Source organism: Molothrus ater, chromosome 18 (genome assembly GCF_012460135.2).
Source record: "Molothrus ater isolate BHLD 08-10-18 breed brown headed cowbird chromosome 18, BPBGC_Mater_1.1, whole genome shotgun sequence".
Taxonomy (NCBI): Eukaryota; Metazoa; Chordata; class Aves; order Passeriformes; family Icteridae; genus Molothrus; species Molothrus ater.
This window is the reverse complement of record NC_050495.2, coordinates 8,028,469-8,049,126: the sequence shown is the minus strand read 5'-3', so window position 1 is coordinate 8,049,126 and position 20,658 is coordinate 8,028,469. Positions and strand designations below refer to the sequence as shown.

General features: G+C 38.0%; 1 protein-coding gene across 3 annotated transcripts in view; it reads right to left on the bottom strand.

Annotated features, from left to right (window-relative positions):
- LOC118693080 (protein HIRA) overlaps positions 1 to 20,658 on the bottom strand; it is a 31,950-nt gene that overhangs the window by 4,472 nt on the left and 6,820 nt on the right. For 2 of the 3 annotated variants that reach the window (XM_054516791.1, XM_054516792.1), the window contains exons 2-21: positions 20,590 to 20,652; positions 19,709 to 19,819; positions 18,826 to 18,916; positions 18,181 to 18,275; positions 17,258 to 17,353; positions 16,283 to 16,443; positions 15,250 to 15,417; positions 14,611 to 14,724; positions 13,035 to 13,105; positions 11,021 to 11,126; positions 10,252 to 10,470; positions 9,551 to 9,636; positions 8,886 to 9,080; positions 7,362 to 7,532; positions 5,174 to 5,393; positions 4,334 to 4,438; positions 3,357 to 3,505; positions 2,495 to 2,656; positions 1,703 to 1,761; positions 595 to 700 (exon numbers count right to left, since the gene is read on the bottom strand). In XM_054516791.1, the coding sequence (XP_054372766.1) occupies positions 595 to 700; positions 1,703 to 1,761; positions 2,495 to 2,656; positions 3,357 to 3,505; positions 4,334 to 4,438; positions 5,174 to 5,393; positions 7,362 to 7,532; positions 8,886 to 9,080; positions 9,551 to 9,636; positions 10,252 to 10,470; positions 11,021 to 11,126; positions 13,035 to 13,105; positions 14,611 to 14,724; positions 15,250 to 15,417; positions 16,283 to 16,443; positions 17,258 to 17,353; positions 18,181 to 18,275; positions 18,826 to 18,916; positions 19,709 to 19,819; positions 20,590 to 20,652 (2,548 nt within the window). The remainder of the gene's footprint in view (positions 1 to 594; positions 701 to 1,702; positions 1,762 to 2,494; positions 2,657 to 3,356; positions 3,506 to 4,333; positions 4,439 to 5,173; positions 5,394 to 7,361; positions 7,533 to 8,885; positions 9,081 to 9,550; positions 9,637 to 10,251; positions 10,471 to 11,020; positions 11,127 to 13,034; positions 13,106 to 14,610; positions 14,725 to 15,249; positions 15,418 to 16,282; positions 16,444 to 17,257; positions 17,354 to 18,180; positions 18,276 to 18,825; positions 18,917 to 19,708; positions 19,820 to 20,589; positions 20,653 to 20,658) is intronic. The other variant, XM_036393402.2, reaches the window with a different exon arrangement.

Sequence of the window (20,658 nt, the reverse complement as noted above, 5' to 3'; positions counted from 1 at the left end):
CAGGGGTAAAATGGTACAAATATTTAAAATACCCTTTGCTGCTTTAACATGTTTAAATGTGTATGATGACTAAACACATTGCTCTTTTATGTATTTCCCAAGCCATGGTACAAACTAAGAAATAGCAGCAAACTCAGAATTATGGCTGAGAGTCTGTCCCCTGCTCCTTACTCCCTTAATAAACAAATAGGGTATTTTTCCTTTTCCAGAGGATTCCAGAGTAGTTGAATAAAAACAATTATTCTAAGGAGGAGTTACAACAATAAGCCCTTTCATCCAGCAGGCTCATTACACTAATTACAACAATGATATTAGGATTACAACATGTTTTTTTTTCTTCTTAGGAAGACAACAAAGAACCTGTTTTGGAAAGATCCTGTAAATAATTTACCCATGGAAATTTTTCACAGGAACTTATGCCTCTCCATGGGGAAAGCCCATCTGATCCCCAACAAGACACAGACTCTTGTGTAGCCTTTCCTTGTGTTTAGCAATGACTCTTCCATGACTCTGAGGTAGAATGATTTCTTCCCAGTAAATCAGAACACGTCAGCTCCTGTGAGTTGCAAAATCAGGGAGTAATCCATGACTTACCATGTAGAAAGAGAAGGATTAAAGCAGTATGCCTTCCCATCAGACATGCTCATGACAGGAATTCCATGCTGAGTCAGCAAGATCTGAGAGACAGTTGCATCACTTCCTGCAAGTCAAACCAGACCAAAGTGTTTCTTTTGGAGTCTTGCCTAAGACTCATAATGGTAAAAAATGGTATCCACCATTTCTTATCAATTACAGCAACTAACAGAAAAAGGTTCAATGTTGTTCTCAAGCACTGATAGGAAAGTCAAGACACAAGCTAATGATGGCAAGCACCAGGCTCAGTGCAGTAGCATTAACATCAATTTTGCAAAATACATTATCAATCTTGATGCTGCAATTTATACAGAAAATGAGCTAAATTAGGAACATTTTCCTCATCTAGGGAAAATCTTCACCAATTCTGCCATGTCTTTTGTAACCCAAAAAGCCTTTGGCTTTCTTTTTCCCATTAAATTAAAATTATAATCCCCAGCATATTTAGAAAAGTGTGCTCTCTAAGAGCACAGTATAAGTGGGATAGCTGGAGTCTCATTTCCCAGCATATTCCAAGCTCAGGGCTTGTGCATGTAATTTCTAATGATGACATGTGCAAACTGCTAATACAACTGCTTTCTGGCTAGTTTGGATTAGCACCAGATGGATTAAAGCTAAACCAGAAGCTAATGTACTCTGAGACACTGCTTTTCTGATGATTTGTGTTGTGCCACATATTGCAGTGATTGAAAATGAAGATTTTTAAGTAATGAATCAGAATATAATCAGTTGTTCAGCACTGACACAATAAACATGCAAATTACAGAGAAATTGCTATAATAGCAGATTTACATTAGGTATTTATTTTGTGATCTTCACAACACTGAATTTCTACATTCAGTGGAAATGTAAAAGCAAGGCAGACTATAAGCTACAGAATCTCACACAAGTTTGCTACTCACTGATATTGTCATCACTGTTATTTCAAGAACTTCCCTTTACTACACAATAATGAAGGGAAATTATTTGTTTAGGCTTTTCAGGTTCATAGAATTTCAGTGTATTCATAAATAGCACTAAACAGTACAGGTGGGCTCAAAGGTTGGTAATTAAAGGACTTTTTCATTACCTGAAAATATTGTTTGCAAAGACTCGTCTCTGACAATGGCTGTCTGCTTGTGAACATCCCTGAAAAAGACAGAAGGACAAGTCTGCAGTCAACAAACAACTGAAAACTCCCAAAATCTTTTAATAAATGCACTTTTGTCACTATTCATGACAAAGTGGGGGGGTGGGAAATTTGTTTAGTTTTTTTTTGTTTTGACATTTCTTCATTGCTTTGACAAAATTATTTTGGCAAACTTAAACCCCTTATGGCAAGACAGAAGTTAATAGCAGAGAACAATTTTTATGGCTCTTTATCAGGAAACCTCATTACAACAAAGCAAACAGTGAGGATCTAAATAATTCTCTAAATAATTCCTTTAGGAGCTCTGACTTGCCTGAGACATTAGATTGAATTCAACAACTGCAAACGAGTTACCAGTGTTTTTATCTTGGCATCTTAAAAATGGCTGGAGAACTTTGACTCTGAGACTCATGTGCTTCATTGGTAAAGTGTGATGGAAGATGGAAGTATCCATACTTCTCTTCCCCACCCCCCCATTCCATTCCACATGCATCACAAGCATTTAACCTGATTAAATCCAGCTGATTCTTTATCTTCATTCTAGAATGAAGTTCAATATTCTGCACTGTCAGAGCAGAAACAGGATTTTGCTGAAACAGAACCAGTCCTGCCCAGTTAACTCTGCATAGTCTATTCAAAGGTGGACTTGTGCTCAGACCTGATGTGGTTTAAGCTCCTGTCTCAACAACTGAAGGTACCCATGAACACGGCCTGAGGCAACGTGGCCCTTACCAAACAGAGAGCGTAGCAGCAGTGGTGAGAGCCATGATGCAGGAGCCTGTGCAGTGCAGGGTGGAAATGGGTGTGTTCAATATTATAGGAGGAAGAAGGCGACGACCACAAGCTGAGAATACTGACAGTGTTCGTTTCTCACAGGCCACAGTTACAATCTCACTGGAAAAAAAAACCCAACCAAACAAATAAACAAGAAACATTTGTGTGTTGTCAAATGCAAGTAGCATAACAACAGGCTGAATTCTTAAGCTATCATACAACTTGTGTAAATTCCCTAAAAACTAACTATTGCAGCTTTAAGACAAAATTTTCAATACCAAGAGGAGAAGTCATAAACTAAACAGACCAAGGGGCATAGCTGGAAATATCAGTAAAGCTTTTGGTTATACACATGCTCTCCTTCAAGGCTGTATTTGTATTTAGCTTTAAAATCTGCTGCTTCTTTTTCAGACCTAGATGGGGCTCACTTGAAACTCTGAAGTTGGAACTAGGCAAAATTGAGAAAAAGTAAGAGAAAAAATAGCAAAAGACTCAGGAAAATACTTCAACATGACCAAATATACCGTTTCAAATTTTTCATTCTTTAGTAGTTAGCACTTGAAAACCTGTCACTTACTATTTAGTCAACTTCAATGAAGAAATTTAAAGGAGAAATGTAAAAATACAGGAAAATAGTTGTAACTGGCTAATCCAAATTGTGATGTTTTAGAGTTAATTCTTGAAGCAAAACCTGAGACTAAGAGCAGTGCACACATTTACCCATAAATATTATGAAACATAACTGTAAACTGTACTTTTGTACACCTAAAAATGTCTTCTGTCCTTCAGGACCTCCTTCCTCCAAAAGACACTGTCTTACCAGCTTCCTGCTGCAGCGAGGATTCGACTGGTCAGGACTGTCTCCCATTCCTTCCCCTCTCTATTACACTTTAACCTGCTCAGCTTTGAGCCCCCCACTGTGGTCATTTCATTCTCCACTTCAAGGTACATTGATGGATCTGAACTTATCTGAAATACAAAAAATAAAATAATTCTTGGAAGAGGAAAAACACTACTCAAAAAAGCAGCAACTACTATTAGAACCAAAACAATGCTGTCTTTAAGAACACATTTAAGTATGGCATTCTCTGTTTAATGTGGGTTCAAAATATACCATGGCACTTCAAAAGAAGCAGACCTCTGAAAATCAGCCTCGCCTAAAACACAAGTAATTTCTTTGTATTTGAAGCACAAACATAAGGAAAGGCTGTGCTAGTCTGTCTCTGCTTCCTAATTATGGGCACCAGATCAAGTCTGTATGTGCCCAGTCTCCCCACAGTCTTGCAATTGGAACCAGACTACCACAGCCTGCTAGTCTGAACACACAGCCTGAACACACCTAAAAACTGCTTCATAAATACCTAAAACTTTGCTATTTGCCACCCTGTTCAGATGCAGAGCACCTCCAGAGAGGTCTCAGAAAAGCCCTGGTTTTATTCCTCAGTGGTGTACTCCCAACACCACTGCAGTAACAGTGCAACAGCCACTCCCCCCAGAGACTCTTATCTCCACGCCACACTTTGGCTAACCAGGGGGAGGGACTGATGAACCAGAGGTACTCACTCCTCTTTGGAGTTTAGCTGGGTCAGAAGTGACCCATTTTTAGCTGATTTGCCATTTTATTTGCTCATAAAGACACATTCTTAGAAGCTAAAGCGTTACCATCTTGCTTGCTTGAACAAACACATGCATTCAAACGTTAACTCCTCAAAGGATGTGAATAACCTTAGGATATTTAAAAGAAAGCAGGATTTTTTTGTTTGTCTTTAAAGTATTTTTTCCTTATAGTCCACTTACTTGCAAAGTAAACGATTTCTGTGGGATTGGGGTTGGCAGTTTAAGTGCTAATGCTGGTGCAGAGATGCAAGCAGCATCCTTCTCAGAGGCCAGTGTAGCTGGGGACTGGAAAAAAATTGCAAAAATAGTTACATTTTTTATTAAAAAAGTGAAAACCAAATATATTCTACCAAATAGATTGATTTGAAAAAGAATTTTCTTAAAATTCCAAATAATGCCAATTGCAAATGTTAGTCTTGTTCCAATTGGTTTTATGAATACAAGTTTTTAAATATAGCTTCTAAGAATCAAAGAAAAACACAAAACTTGAAGTGGTCTTTTTTTTTTTTTTTAAAACCCTCCTATTTTCAGCTGCAACTAATTCCTGAAAATTCTGGTGTATTACATGAAAAATCTAAGCTCTAGATACTGAAAACACAGGTATCTATATGCCTGAAAATGGTGGAAACTCTAATGCAACTACTTTAGAATTCTGAGAAAATTTAAAACCATTTAAATCACCATATCCAAGTCACATTCTTGTTCTTGGACCACTTTCCATCATAAACCACCAAAAACTGTTGGCATTTCATTTTATTCTAGACAGTCTTTGGCAGGTTAGCATTACTTAGGGACCTTACATATCTATATAAAAGATAAACACATTTGCCACACCATGTGCACCTGCTTTTTCTAAGCTTAAATTCTAAACCCAGTAAGTTTAAAGGCATGGAAGAAGGATGGTTAAAATTCTGAGGGAGTGATACTACTTGTGTTTCCCTGAGTCAATGGAACAAGTCAACAGGGGACTGACTTTATTAAATGAACTTTGAAAGCCACAATGAATTTTATATATTTCACCTGAACAGTTAAAGTTACTGGTACAAGTCTGGAGTCTTTCCTAGGCCTTCCTTTTTTCTTCTTTTCTACTGTTTCTCCCTCAAGTTCCAGTTTCCGTTTGGGTACACTGAGTGGTTTGACAGCTGGAATCTTCTCTTCACTGTCACTGCTGCTCTCCAGAATATCCTTGGGCTTATTGTCTTTAATTAAATTCTGATCCTTCAGTCTGTAAAAAAAAAGTCTGTAAAAAAAAGCTGATTCCAAAAGTTGCCATATATGCTACACATTGCCTTCTTGCAGATCAGATGACATTTCTGAGCCCTCTTTGAGTGTATTTCAAAGCACACAAAGGCAGGAGGAGGAAGCTGTAGAGGTATGGCAAACCCTTTCCGAAAGGACAACGTGCAATATAGATGTAAACCAAGCAGACATATTCTCCCCTTTAAAAAAAATTAATCAAACCAGCAGTTAGCCATGGGATAAAGCTGGAAATAGCAACTTTACTTCAGCATTCAGTTCCAATTACCATCAGATCTCTTTCCCTGAGCTGATACAAATAATTCAGCACTCTAAGATGCAAGAGTAGTTCAACTTTTCCCCTTCAGTGGACATTTGACTTTCTGCTTATTCATGTAGAACTTCTGTCATTCTGTTGTCTACCCCCAGAAGTTGTTCTGTTCAGTTCTGACTGCAGCAAAATGTGTATCTGCAAACCTGCAAACCACACACATGACTTCACTGCTCCAGCTTCCATTCCAGGAAATATAACTATGGAATCACAGAATGGCTGGAGTGGGAAGAGACCTTAAAGACCATCTGATTCCAACAACATGCCATGGGCAGGGACACCTTGCACCAGGCCAGGTTGCTCCAAGCCCCATCCCACCTGGCCTTGAACACTTCCAAGGATGAGACATCAACATTTTCTCTGGGCAACCTGTTCCAGTGTCTACCACCCTCACAGTAAGGAATTTTTTACTAATATCTCATCCAAACCTGCCCTCTTTCAGTCTGAAGCCATTCTCCCTTGTCCTGTAAGTACATGCCCCTGTGAAAAGTCCCTGTCCAGTTCTGTTGCAGCCCCTTTAGGCACTGCACTAAGGTCACCCTGGAGCCTTCTGTTCCCCAGGTTGTGCAGCCCCAGCTCTCTCAGCCTGTCTCCACAGCAGAGCTGCTCCAGCCCTCTCATTACCTTTGTGGCCTCCTCTGGACTTGCTCCAACAGGTCCATGTCCCTTTATAACTGAATATAATACAACCAATACAAAGTACAATACCTGTGAACTCCCTTGTTAACCATTATACCCTAAAATAGGTCACTTAATCATACTCTTCCCTTTCCCTCCAATAGCTGGTTATTAACTCACACTGTTCTGCCATTTATTCCTTAACTACTTGGCTTCAGAGAAATACCTTGCATAATCCAAACCTTTTTTCTCTGGCACCTGAATTATGCCAAACAATACTCTTTTATCCATATTTCAATGACACATTAGAAGCATTTATGAGAGTAATTTAATACATCTTGCTTATGCATCACATGGTTAAGCCCTTTAACATAAAAATACTGATGTATAAAACCAAGTTTTACTGATAATAACTGGGGAACTACATACTTTTTTCTCAAGATTGGTATTTTTTTATCATTTGTTTTGGTGAAACAGGAATATTTATGCCATAACACTATGTCAAACCAAAATGCTTTCCTTTTTTTTTTTTTTAATCACATGGATCCAGAGCCAAAACCCTTTAAACTCAGAGAATCTTCTCTGCATGCCTTCAAGGCATAAAGCTGAAATACAACTGCAGCTGTGGTGATGAGAGGTCATCTGCTGACATGTATGGTAATTTACCTTGAAGTAAATCTCTCTTGTACAGAGATGCAGGCTGGCTATTTTTAGCTTGGTTTTGTCTTCTAAGGAGTCCAGCTGCACTCAGTGACAAAGGCCTGTGCACACACAGCCTCTTACAACAATAGTTTTAACTTGGAATATCTTGGAGATTCTGTGTGATACCAAAATGCCAGGGACAAATGTACAAAGGGTAACAGCAGGACAGAATTCACCTATTTGTAGCTGCTCCCTTCCTTCCAATAGTGAAAGAAACTCAAGACAACTTCTAGAGTGTCAGCAGTGTGACATCTACACCACACAGAATTAGGGTTTCAACTTTACATAATTCCCTTCCTCCCTCCCCAGGCTATGTCTTACCTGTCCACAACAGTCTGATTTGTGTTTGTTACAACAGCAGTCCCTGAGGTGGCTTTGGATCGTTCTGTGAATCGAGAATCAAATGCTTTCATGGGCTCAATCTTGGATGGAGTTGTCAACACAGAGGAAGACGATGCAGAAGGAGCAGCTGAGGCAGAGGTAGCATTTACACTGTCAAGAAAAGAGACAGCAAAATAAGGATTGAAAAATTTAGTACTGGTAAGCTGCATTGCTCATAACAACTAGCACTCATGATAGTGGCTAGAAAACCTTTCACTCAAATATATAATCAGTTATAATATTCTTTTTCCACTCTTTCATGCATCAGTGTTTACAAGCTTTGCTTACTCTCAAAAGCTGTCTATGGTACACCTCAGAGCTTCATGTGGCCACATATCTGGATTAAAAGACCCTAATTAATTTACTGTGTATTTTAAATTCAGGAAGGAAATTATACTTTCAGCTAGTACTTACTGAGAAAGGATCACTTTTTAAAATGATCACAGGGGTTCCTGCTTTTACCCCTTGTTCAGGTTACCAAATATTTCCATTACAATATTATGTTTCACTGTTTATCAAGCAAACAATTGGGGATGAAACAATTCATGCCAGGTTTAGATTTTGTTGTTGAAAAATCCAACCTGATTATTAGGCCTTTCCAAGCATAACTCTAGGGCAAAGGAATGTGTTTTCCCCACACTAAAGCATTCCAGGGATCTACTATTTCAATAGCTGTTTACTTTAGAGATTTTTCAATTCATTCAGAGAATTAATTCAGAGAATGAATGGCTCTAAAATAACTGATGCTTGTACTAAAAAGCTGCTAGAAGTACAATTTACAAAGAAAAGGATACTTAATAGTTTCATCTGTCAATCATTTCTCATAGTCCACCCGCTCATTTTTTAATCTGTGGCCAATTTCAACCAAATTTGATGGAGTAGTAGAGGTTTCAATGACACTGTGCTGCTACAAATGCTATAAAAACACACTGAGAAGTCAGGTCAGTGCTACAACTGAGAGAAAAGCAAGTAAACTTCAGTTGTTCTGTAATTAATTTGAAAGACACGCTGGCCCATCAGCACATGTGCACTGACAAGCCAATGTCACTGTGCTCTCATGGGGCTGTTGTATAGGAAAGAAGGATCACTATGTCTGAAGAGAGGACTCAGGTGAGAATTTGATGAAAAGTAGGTTTCATTCCTTACACTACTGGAACACCTTCTATTGTTTACTAATAGCAACCCACCAACAAGTCATTTTGCTGAAGCATTAGCAATCAGCTGTGTACTTCACTGCACTGAAGTCCACTGCCAGAACTATGCACATGCATTTATTCATTCCCAATTTATCAACATTTAAAGTAACCAAACACTAATAAAATTCCAATGTTTTCAGGAAGATTAGATTCTTGGGGTTTTGCAATAAGGAAACTACTTTAATAATTTCTTCATTATAAAACTATAAATAAGAATTAAAAACTAAACAGACTCATGTGAGTGCAAAACAAAACAGCAAATACTGACCCATCTTTATTGGCTGCATCATCTGTTGGTTTTATACTGGCTGCTGTTGGCTCTACAGAAGGCTTTGAAATATTAAGGGAATTTGCTGCGTTCGAATCTAGTGACATGAGCTGCTGGTTACTTTGAGAAGACATCATTGAGCCAGACAGAGTTCCAGATATTGGGATGCTATTGAAAAATGCTGTAGAAAAATCCCTAAACAAAAAGACAAACAACAAATACAACAAATACAAACAACAAATTTCTCAAAACCACTTTAAAGATAATTCAAAAACAGTAGTTTTAGCTAAAATATTTATTCCATTCTTCCTTTTTCCACATGTAGATACTCATACACAACCTAAATAAATCCCCAGTACCTTTTCAGAGTAATTTCTCATATCCAAAGGATATTAAAGCTGGTACTAATATAGATATGAATCAACAATACATTAGAGCATTGTTCCCCTATAACAGTAAATAATGAGAATTAGCCTGATCTATTAGAAGTGAGATCTTATGGCCAAAGAACACTGGTTGAAACTGTATTTTATAAGAATACACACTTATTTCCAGTAAGTGCTTTATGATGCCCTAAGATGTAATGCCAAGCCTGGAAAAGGGAAACAAACAAACAAAAATAGAAGAAGGTAGAGAAGGATTTTATGGATTACTTCCAAACATACCCAGTGTCCAGTTGAGCTATGCAGAGAGGTGTGATCCTTCTCCGACCATCTGCTGTTCGTGTTTCCACTTGTTTTTTCAAGAGATTCTGTTGGGAAATACATTTTGTCACAATTTCTGATAAATAAGAAATGCTATTTTAAATTTTTTTCCAAACTGACAATAATAGATATATTAGAAGAGGTGTCTCAATTAAAAATCTGTTAGCAAAGACTTTTTCCCATAAACACAAACAATTTCCCAATTTTCAACCTATCCATCTGTAGAAAAGGCATTTGTGGAGAATGTAATCTGCTCTCCACTTTAGAATCAATCTAAAACATTATGCATATCAAATCTTTAATTAAAAATTGTGTTCTGTGTTTAGGACAGAACTAAATAATGCTTTCAACCTCTGTAATTAAGAAACTGAAACACAGTTCAACAGCTTCTCTGTCATTAGTTACTCTTGATTTCCCTTCTGCACACCAAGAATTTTGCACCCATCACAGAAATATCCACAAGCCTGCTTCCACATAGCCTGCCTTGTGCTTAAAAGCATTTAACTTTTCAACAGGTCCCCGTAATGACCCACTAATTGATCAGCTGGGCCATACACAGGCTGAAAGGTGCCATTGACACAAATAAGAGCACAGAAACTGGTTCTTTCCTAACAGTTTGCTATTTAGTGACTCAGTATTTGCCAGTGCCCAAGAGCACCTACCTTTCTGATGTCCTCCAGACTCTCCCCATTAACCATGCTTGCCACTTTGGGAGCTGTGGAATTCCCAGAGCCTTCCCGAATTGAGGAATTCTTCTGATCCCCCTGCTGCTGCCTCTGCTGGTACTTGAGCATCTCTGGATTCTCAATAATGGTGGTGGACAACTGAGCTTCAGTCATGATAGCCAGGCTTTTGCCATAGGTGGACTGGTGAATGTTGCTCTGGGGACATGAAAGATGTGAGTGACCATGACATCACTGATTGTAATACAAGGGAATCACACAAATCTAATGGAATCCATAAAATTCCCCCTGTAGCATTTATACACCAGATTTTTTCTTTGTGTTTTCAACTAACACTAAATCAATATGTAAAATAAATGAAATTCAAAGCTCTAGTTGCTAATAGCAATGAGAGGAAAAACAGCCAAGAGCAATCAGTTTAAAAAGACTTGCATATATGCAAGTGAAGGAGTAATTTTATAGTGCTTTGAAGCACTCACTTCTTGTTTCCTTGGCCAAATAATTACTTCAGATGTATAATGATGTGTAAGCAAGTGGATGCTTTCCAAATTCTTTCTTTCCAGAAGAGAAACTAATACCACACATTCACTTGGCTACTCTTTTTAATGATTTGTAAAGCAGACAAAAGCAACATATTTTCTATAATATGGAAATCAGTTACTACATACTTCAATAAACAGGCCAGCATTTTAATTGAATCAATACATCCCTGAAATATGATCAAAGGTTCTCTGAGTGCTTACTGTACCTTCTCCTCCTCACTGAGTGGATCCCCAAGTTCATCCTGGGAAAAGTCCAAAAATGCCACTGATCCATCCATGGAACACACCAGGATACCAAGTCCATTAAGGGTCCTGAGGGAAATAAAGGTCCAACTTTGTTTTTAATCTCTTTCATTCAAGCAAAGATGATGGACTGTTCAATAAAATCTGATGGATTGTTCAATAAAAATCTCAGCTTAAGATTTATTATCAAAGCAATAATTCATGGAACCAGAGAGGTGGGACAGTGAGGAGACAGGATGACAGAGTCCCTGTGCCAATGCTCCTTTGCAGACTGCACAAGGATGGTGGCACTGGGACAATAAGCTGCCCATGGCAGGAGCAGCACCATGGAAACTTTCCTGAAGGGGTAAACCTGAGTAGTGTTCACAATGAACAGTGAGAGAAAATTATAAATGCATTTCCTTCAATAGATGAGCAAAATTTTTGTGCTAATGGAAGTGGGTGAAGAAATGGGCCCTCAGCTGACAAGCAGGCCAAAAAATCTTGGTACTAGACAAGAACACAGGTTTGATTTTGTTACTGTTCAATTATTTGGGTTTTTAAGCAAACTGCACATGTGTTTATTTGTGGGGATACATAGTAACCCTCTTCTGGAGGTCAGGTTTTCTTAGCAAAATGAGAGAGAAGAAACTAAGTAGAATTATAATCTTGCATATGTAACCTATTACTGCACATTTGAAAAAAATAGTTGAATTTTTGACTTCTCCCTCAGACACTTTTAAGTACAGAGCTCACAGAGACAGTGACACAGTGGCTTACAGGTGAATTGTTACACAGAAGGGAAGAGGAAAGGAAAGCTGGCCCAACTTTAAAGTCCTAACCAAGTTACTAAAAATCTATTACAAGTACCACAGCTACAGGCATTTGGAAAATCCTATTTTTGTGGCAGCTGGTGCCCTGATAGCATCACAGTCAGAGAAATCAGCCTCAGCACCATGAAACAAGGTACAACAACAATACTCCAAAACAGAAAACAGTAAACTCATGTTGAAAGTTTTCTGTTTGTTTATCAGAGAAAATTGCTGAGCTCCTATTGACCTCTGGATCCAAGCAATTGTTCTGTGAAAACATAATCCCTCACAGATTTTATATTGATGGATCCAAGTCTAAATTTCTAAACCAGAAATTATATAGCTATAACAATATAATAGTACCAGGTTTCTCAGAATTTACTCAGTCTGTTTTCAGAATGGAGCACATTTCTGGGAACACTCCATATTATTGACATTTTATCCATCTGTTTCAATTTGTAAACAGGATATAAAATACCAAGCTGCCTGATGATCCTTTGTCTCTCAAATACCCCACAAAACCATTTCCTCACAACACTACAAAATGTTAACCAGTTATTACTCCCAATGACTTCATGCCATGAAAAATGTGCAAATTGCAGATGGAGAAATAAAAAACACTACAGGAAAACTAAACTATTCAAAGCTATTGTACTATAACAATAGCAGCACTTCTCATGAAACATTCCACTTTCTGGCTTTCTAGCCTTAATCTCTTAATGAAAGAAAAATGTTTTGGTTTTGAAAGCTTTTTTTTGTGGTTCACTGAGCTTCAAGGCAAAATCCACATGGCACATAGAAACCAGGAAACTTTAAAATTCCCAGTATAAACCCACCAAGAGATTGTTGTAACTATTAAGGGAGAATTTCAGAAGTGAGGAAGTGATAGAATTAAGACAACCTATGTCAGAGAATTGTAACAAGTAGAAACTCATTCCACAGCTATTTTACTGTGTCTTCTCTAAATACATAACTGTTTGTTTGGTCAATAATCTCAAGAGACCATGTGCTATTTGCTCATATTACTACCAAAGATGCTGCAGCAGAAACAAAACCTACAGGAACCAATTACTTGTGTTCCAACAACCACAATCTGTACTGTTCTAAGGCATTTCCAGCTAGTAAGTACACCTAAAATTGATACCAATGGTTTGGCTTCCATAACAAACAGCAGAAATCAACTTACCAGGAGATGTCCATGATTGATTTGTCAAACAGCTCATGGATGACAACTAAAGGTCGCTTCAAACACGTGAGCTTAAGAAAACAAGAAATAACGTTCAGAAATGTAGAAGTTCAACACTACCACATTAACATTCTCCCAGAGCCTCACAATATGCACCAAACAAGGTCTGGCCAGGAAACAGCTGCGTGCCTGGTGCTGCATCTGAAGCACCAAGTCACCTGTTCCACTGCTGGGGCAGAAAACCTCTGGAGAGGAACAGCTGACATTCAATTCTCCTTTCTGAAACACAGACTGAATTTCTTAATCAACTTTACCTTTACACCACAGTCTTAAAACACCTCTCTGCAACCCCAAAAGCAATTCCACAGATGTGAAAGACAGCTTCTATTCTAAGCTGTACTGAGATAAGGATGCTGCAAACTGCCAGCACAAGAAGACAGAAAACAGATTAGGTTTCCATGTCCTCACTCAGACTACTTGTCTGAGAAAGTGAAACCTATCAAGAGCAGAGGAAATATGACTCACAATAACTCTTAAAGAGGATTCCTATGCACTTAAGAATCAGCTTAGTAATAAAGAACTGAATATGAAAACTCCATTAACCTGCTCTAAATTAGACATTCTAAGCTCTTTAATGTCAAACCAATGGACTTAATATCTCTAAGTGTATAGTACAACTGAAATGAAGCAGAGGTTGATAAGGTCAAGGAAGTTTTTCAAGCTCACAGGTTCATAGATGCAGTGTCACTGTCATCTTCAGTAGTTATTTATGCTTCCATAGGTCTGTGCTCTATATATGTTTATTAAGCTCCTCAGGGCAAAGACAACCTATAACTGCATCTCTGTGCTACCTTCTGTAATTTCAACAGCCACTCCAAATGAAATCTTCATAATATAAATAGAAAGTAAAATATACCGAGTGATACTTTGATATGGGTATGCACTGGTAGCATTACCAGAAACAGATTTAGTTATGCATCCAGAGATTGATGGATAAATATCACACTGGAAGCTATAAATAGTAGATTGCAGTTAGCAATTGGTGGGTTCTGGCACAAGTTCTCATCAGAAAGCTTTAAAAATCAGTTGAATTGATTCCCTGTATTTTCCAGTTGCATTTAAAAATGTGAAAATAGCTACTCTTCTCTTAACCAGAATAAAAATTTTAGTGTAGATTTTAAAGTAAAACCCAAATCAGATATCAAAAACTTGAAAGAATACTTAAAAAGCTCATTCACTTTCACATCCCTTTCCTTTATAAGGACAGAAGACAAGTAAAAGGAAGAAAATAAGGTTGCACTTATTAGCTGAAGTAAAATGTTTTATCTCCTAACAGCTGCTCCCCCTTACTAGGGCACACTCTGCCATTGGCTTCTAACTGCTCTTGCCTTTAGAGAAATGAACTAATACCAATCCACCTCCTTCCCTCCCAGCTAAACCTGTAACAACAGAGACAAAAAAACCCCTAAACATGACACTAAATGTGAGACCTAATGCTGTACAGGTGACCTTTGTGCTAAACCCCCAAGTTATCCAATGACCACATTAGTTCAAAGGCAGCAAAGAAATCACTTACCCAGACAGACAGAGATCGATCTTTGCTACCGACAGCACAACAGCAGTAGGGACAACTTGACTTGGTGGAGCTCCCATTCTTTTGTTTCTTTTTGAAGATTTTTGGATTGAATTTCTGAACAAATGAGATGCCCAAGTTTTATCACAGTAATTACATTTCAGCAGAAGATCTGCTTTCAAAGCAAATTTTCCACTTAAGAGTGAAAAAACAACATTTCATAGAAATAAAGTCCTGAACCAGACTCTATAAGAGCACTGACAAAAGCTGCAGAGGCTTTCTTAAGGGCTTTTCTGAATGCCTTCACAGAAAAGGCAAACAATATTAATTTTACTAGGGATCAGAAACCCACTAGAAACCTAAATCATTTTAATCAAGTCACTGAACAGCCAACAAAGCTGAAGTTTGACATTCCTAACATGCTCCTGTATTCCCCTTTGTCTCGTTCATCTACATCCAGTTCTCCTATCACAACAGCCACCTGATTGCTTCCAACATGTAAAGCTGACATTTTTTAATCACCACCATGCATTTGCTTTACTAAGCTTGACACCCATCTTCACTTCTCGTCCTATTTATACATAAAATTATCAAAAATCAACAAGTTTTAACTTCAGGGATAAATTTCTACCACTCACTCACCACTACTGTAACTGCCTTCCGGTGCCCTACAAAATCCATGTTGGTTTTCCATCCATCCCTCTCAATGATCTGAGCAGTGGGTCCAGAATTATTCATGGCATGAGCAGAAACAAGATAGTGACCATCAGGTGACCAGCTAAGGCGCAGCACATGAGTTGTCCCTCCACACTGACAAAAAAAAAGAATATACCAGAGCTTTAAAAGTGTTTGGCAAACAAAGGGGTTGTAATACAAACTATTTAAATTTCAGATTTAGGGAATATGATTACAAAGTATCCTGAGAGTATAAAAGAATGACCTCACACACAATTCTCAGCATTTGGCCATGCTTACACAGGTGATGTAGTGTAACTTAAGAAACCCTATCAAAAGGGGGGGAAGGGAACTCAGAGAACTTTTCTAAAGGAAAGACAAATGTTACATCTTTTTGGATACTGTTTCCTCGGTATTTATCACGGTCCTGGTTAGTAACAGGGCTGCAACACAGCAACCATTAATGATGAGACTGTAGCTCGCCACACCAGCTCCCAGGTGAGTGGAAGCAGACTCAGATCACTGCAGAACACTCACCAAGCACCAGCTTCTGTCCCCAGGAACTTGATCTCTTCATCAAAATCATCACCTAAGAACCCTATGCTGCCTGACCAAAGACCCCTCCTAAGTACTTACCTCATTTCTGATAGTGGCCAATAGAAGATGCATAGGGAAGAATGTCAGACTATTGTGATCAGTGGGCAAACACTTCCCCAGAATAACCACTACATTTTCAGAAGTCTACTTAATTGCTTATATAACCCATGTAAACTTCTGACATCCACAATAACAAATGACAATGAGAGTCTCTAGTCAATCATATTTTTATGAGAAAGTAATTCTTTTTTTCCCCTCTTTTGTAGCTGCTATCTGAGAGCTTTATTTGATTCAGCACTGTTCAAGTAATTCATGTTCATGCAGAATCCGAGTTATTTTTATTTTCATTCATTCTTTTTGGATACTGGGAATTCACTTGGAACAGTCACCCATTGTGAAGTACCTCATCAAAGGGTTTTGTGATGCTGGTTTCCAGCTGCCAGTCCATGGTCCGCCACACCTTCAAACTCCGATCATCAGCCTGAGAGGCAATGTATTTTCCAACAGGATCCCAGGTCAGCCCTTTCACCAAGCCAGAATGCCCCTTCAAAGTGGCAAGAATTTCTGTGCACATAAAAATTGAGAATAAAGAGTAGTTACTGCTAACTCCTTCAGGGCAGAGCCTTGAGAAAATTTACAACATCTTTTTGGAACAGTGTATTAAGTATAACCTCCTTTAGTGTAGAAACAACATATCAACCAAACTGGAACCTGTACTTAAGAAAAAACTGATATAAAAGAGGTGGTAAGGAGAGTTCTGGCCAGAATAACAGGTGCAAAACTCTTTAGAAGACAGGTCAGAGCAGCAGAGTCCCAGCACTTCAGAGCAGCACTCTGAAGCTGTGGAAAGCAGCACTTGAACTGGAATTTCAGTTAAACACTCACCCTTTCCTCCACACCCAAAGATTATCACAACTAATCCAGCTTTGTGCAGCAAGTGTGAACCAAGTCAAAGTTGTGACTCAACAGACACACAAGGCTGGCAGACCTGGTAACCTACTTTCAGTCACATTCTTGCTTATCAGCCTGGGAGGAGAGGCTGAGAGGGTGCACAATTAGCTTCAAAGCCTAAACACTCTGGTATCAGAATTGGAAGCCAGATTAAAATAAATGCCATGTAAATAAACACAGGCAATCATGACTTTCATGTAAAATTAGCAGCACACCTGAATGCAGCTGTTGTCTGCAGCAGGGTGGAATCCCCTGCTCATTGCCATCCAAACCTGGAAGAAGGACTGACCTGCCAGACTGCAGGTGTGTCACCCCAAAAGACAGACAACCAATGCCTCCTAGAGACCTGAAGAGTCAGTGAAATACACCCAAGGAGGGAAAACTTAGTCACAAAGCTTTACATGCTGGCACATTTTAGAGGTCTCACCTGGGAATTTGACAGCGTTCCAGATGACAACAGTGTTATCAACACTACAGGATGCCAGCCAGGCATCATGTGGAGACCATGCTACATCCATCACATCTGTTTGGGAAAAGGAAGTTTCCATTTCAGAGATTGATGGTAATCAGAAAATCAAAAAGTCTTTGCACAAAGAACTTGTGTTCTCAGTAGCAATATTTTGCTATCACTGAGAAATGATTATCACCTCACTAAAGTGGAAGGTAAGAAAGCAACACTCACTGGGAGTGAATCTCCCCAACTTCCAGTGTTCAGTAGGGGTCAAGAAAAAACAAAAAAACAAAAGGGAAAGAATGCAATGTTTAGTGATTGTAGGAAGTACTAATGCCTGCACAAAGAACTTAGTCTTGTTTTGAATGAAGAAATAACAGAAGCTATTACAATGCACTCACTTTGCTCCACGTGGAGTGATCAAAGTGATTTCCATCTTGATTTTAATCACAGCTCATGTCAGCAGATGCAAAATGCATTTGAAATTATTTATTTATTCAAATTTTGCATTGTAGATATTTTTCTTCTAAAAAAACATTTCTATTCTTTGGTTTACAAAAACATGGTCTTTTGCCAATCAGATTATTCACTGCTAGTGTGAACATTAATTAAAGACACAATTTAGCTTCCTTTATTCAGATTCATTTTTAAGCTAGAAAATAGCAAAATGTAAGTTTCTCAGTTGTTAATTTTTCTCCTACATACCATACTTGCCAGAAGTTACTTGTATGAAAATTGCATTTCATAAAAAAGTTATATTTTAAATTTTCATTGTTGCTCTTAAAATGAATTACTGACTTGCCACCAAATACATATTTCAAACAAGAAAATGTGATGCTAAAAAGCAATTTTTTTCCAAATACATGCAAATTATGTTCATTCAACACCTTGAAACTTACCCCCTGAATGGCTTCTGAGAATCGACACACATCTCCATTGCTCAACATTAGTAAGTTTGCTACTAGAACCAAACACAGTGCTAGGTCCAATGTACCTATTTAAAATAGAAACAATTATAAAAAGAACCACCACAAGCTCTTCACTTTTTTAAAAGAAAATCAGCTGCACAGTACACTTGTATTTAGTTATTCCTACAATTTAGTATACACTTGTATTTAGTTATTCCTACTATACAGAAGGGGGAAAAGTGCATTTTTTTAGAGAGAGTAATTATTATAGAGAGAGTATATATAGAGAGAAATTTTATTAAAAAATTAGCTTCAATAAAACGTAGAATTTCTGTAGATAGCATAAAATGGTAACATTTAAGGTGACTCTTCAAATCTCAGCAGGAAGTTTTCTTCAAGGAGAGAAGAAAATGTCTCAGCTCCTCCAGAGGAGAGAGACTGGCCAGGCAGACACCCTCCAGCCCTAAGGACAGCAGTCACATCCCCAGCACCACTGTGGTGCCCCAGCTTTCAGCTCCTTCCACAGCAGGTGGAGCACTGAGCTTAGCAAAGGGCAGCACAGGGAGGGAGCACTGAGATGTCACAGAGAAACCTCCTTGAAATGAAATACAGAGCTGAAGGAAGAAGGATGCTTACGCAGCTCGTTTCCACACCATAATCAGCTTGTCATCTCCCCCCGAGGCCAAGTAAACGCCATTGTTCGACCATCGCACACAGTTCACACAAGCTGAAAGGGAGAAAAGAAAGTTTGCAAGATGAAATATGTGAGTAAGTGGTTCTGGACTGCAGACAGGATTTATATTACAAATAAGCAAAAGTTGTCAGGAGACATTTAGGATTTAAGTGGGCTTTTCCCACTCAAAGCAGTTGCTCTGTCTGCTTTAGATAAATGAATTGGTACTTATCTTTCAGTAGCAGTTGAGGAATTTCTTACTTTAAAAACTCTATTCCTTATCTAAAAAAGCTTCACCAAAAGAGGCTTGAAGGAAGAAAGATTAATATTCCTCTAATGAAGGAAACTTATTCTAGTAAATAAAGTGGGATTAAGAGGGCAAACAAGGAGAGGTATATTTTGAAGAAAAGAAGGGACAACTTGTCAGGTGACCTTACTAATTCCAAATGCAATTATTTATAATGTAATAAGTGTAATAATTTATAACTATAACCAAAATACTTCCTATGATGTATCTTTTACACTTCTTCTCCTATACTTTCCTTCAGAGCTCTACAGTTTCTCAGAATGTGCATTATCAAATACTTTATGGCCACAGCTGAAAAAAGCTTATAGGGAGATTTCCAAAGGTATCTATAGTCTTCTGCACATTCCCTCACATTTTAACAGCATTTTCTGCTGAATATCTTGAAAAGTATACAGCCAAAGTATAAGACCACTCTGCTTCTGTTTTATTGATTCTTCACCACTGGACAGGCATTATTTTTGCAATTACAGACATGTAAGTCTTAGGCTTTGGCAAATTACCAATAGTCAGCAATGAAAAAACCCAACCAATTTTGTTACCTAAGTGATTGTCCATCTGACAAAGCATCTTGGGGATATTTTCATTCTTTTCATCTTCCTCTTTCAGGACAGGAGCCATATTCCAGATCACAACTTTGCCAGAATCCTGACCTGTAAGAGACCAAAAAGCTCCCCTTTCTAAATACATCCAAAAAAGTTTTCAAATCAATCTCAGTTCCAGAACAGATGTGAAAATGTAGGCATTGCTGCAGTGGGGACTTTGGAAACATCTGAATACAGATGTCACTTTGATATAATTAGACCAAATCAGAAGTGCTTTATTTTTCCTGGAGCTATTAAAAATAAATTTATACAGCCTCGTACAAAAATCATACTGTACATGACTGATACCAACTGTAAGGACAACTACTTGTAATAAAATTGTATTCTAAAAGAGAAAAGATACATATTCAAATACTAAATTGCAATTATTGTAGCCAATATAAAATTACTCACTATTGTGAACCAAATAATATTTTTGCATATATTTCTTAAGCTATTCTATTTATATAATTGGATTTTTCTGTTTCAATAGCTCTACTATTTAGCCACTGAAAAAGCTCAACTGCACATCCAGTTCCTCTTCAAATTAAAAAGAAATTTGGCCCATATGGCCACGACTCAATCACTGATAGCAGCTACTATCTCAATGACATCCAACGGGATGAGGATATCAGAACATGTAACCCTGCCTTCTGCAGGAGCAGCAGCACTTCCCAATACATTTTCATAGCTAACATAATTATCTGTTCTTAGAGATAAAAGTGATGTCTTTTTAAAAGGGTCAAACCAATTCAAGTGCTGTGAAGGCACAAGATTATTATAATTATTTATTATTATTATTACCCAAGATTCTGCCTTCTACCAGTACACAGACTTACCTTGTCCTCCTGTTGCAAACTTGGTCCCATCTGGGTGAATGTCCACTGAAAATATTGGCTTTCCTGGAA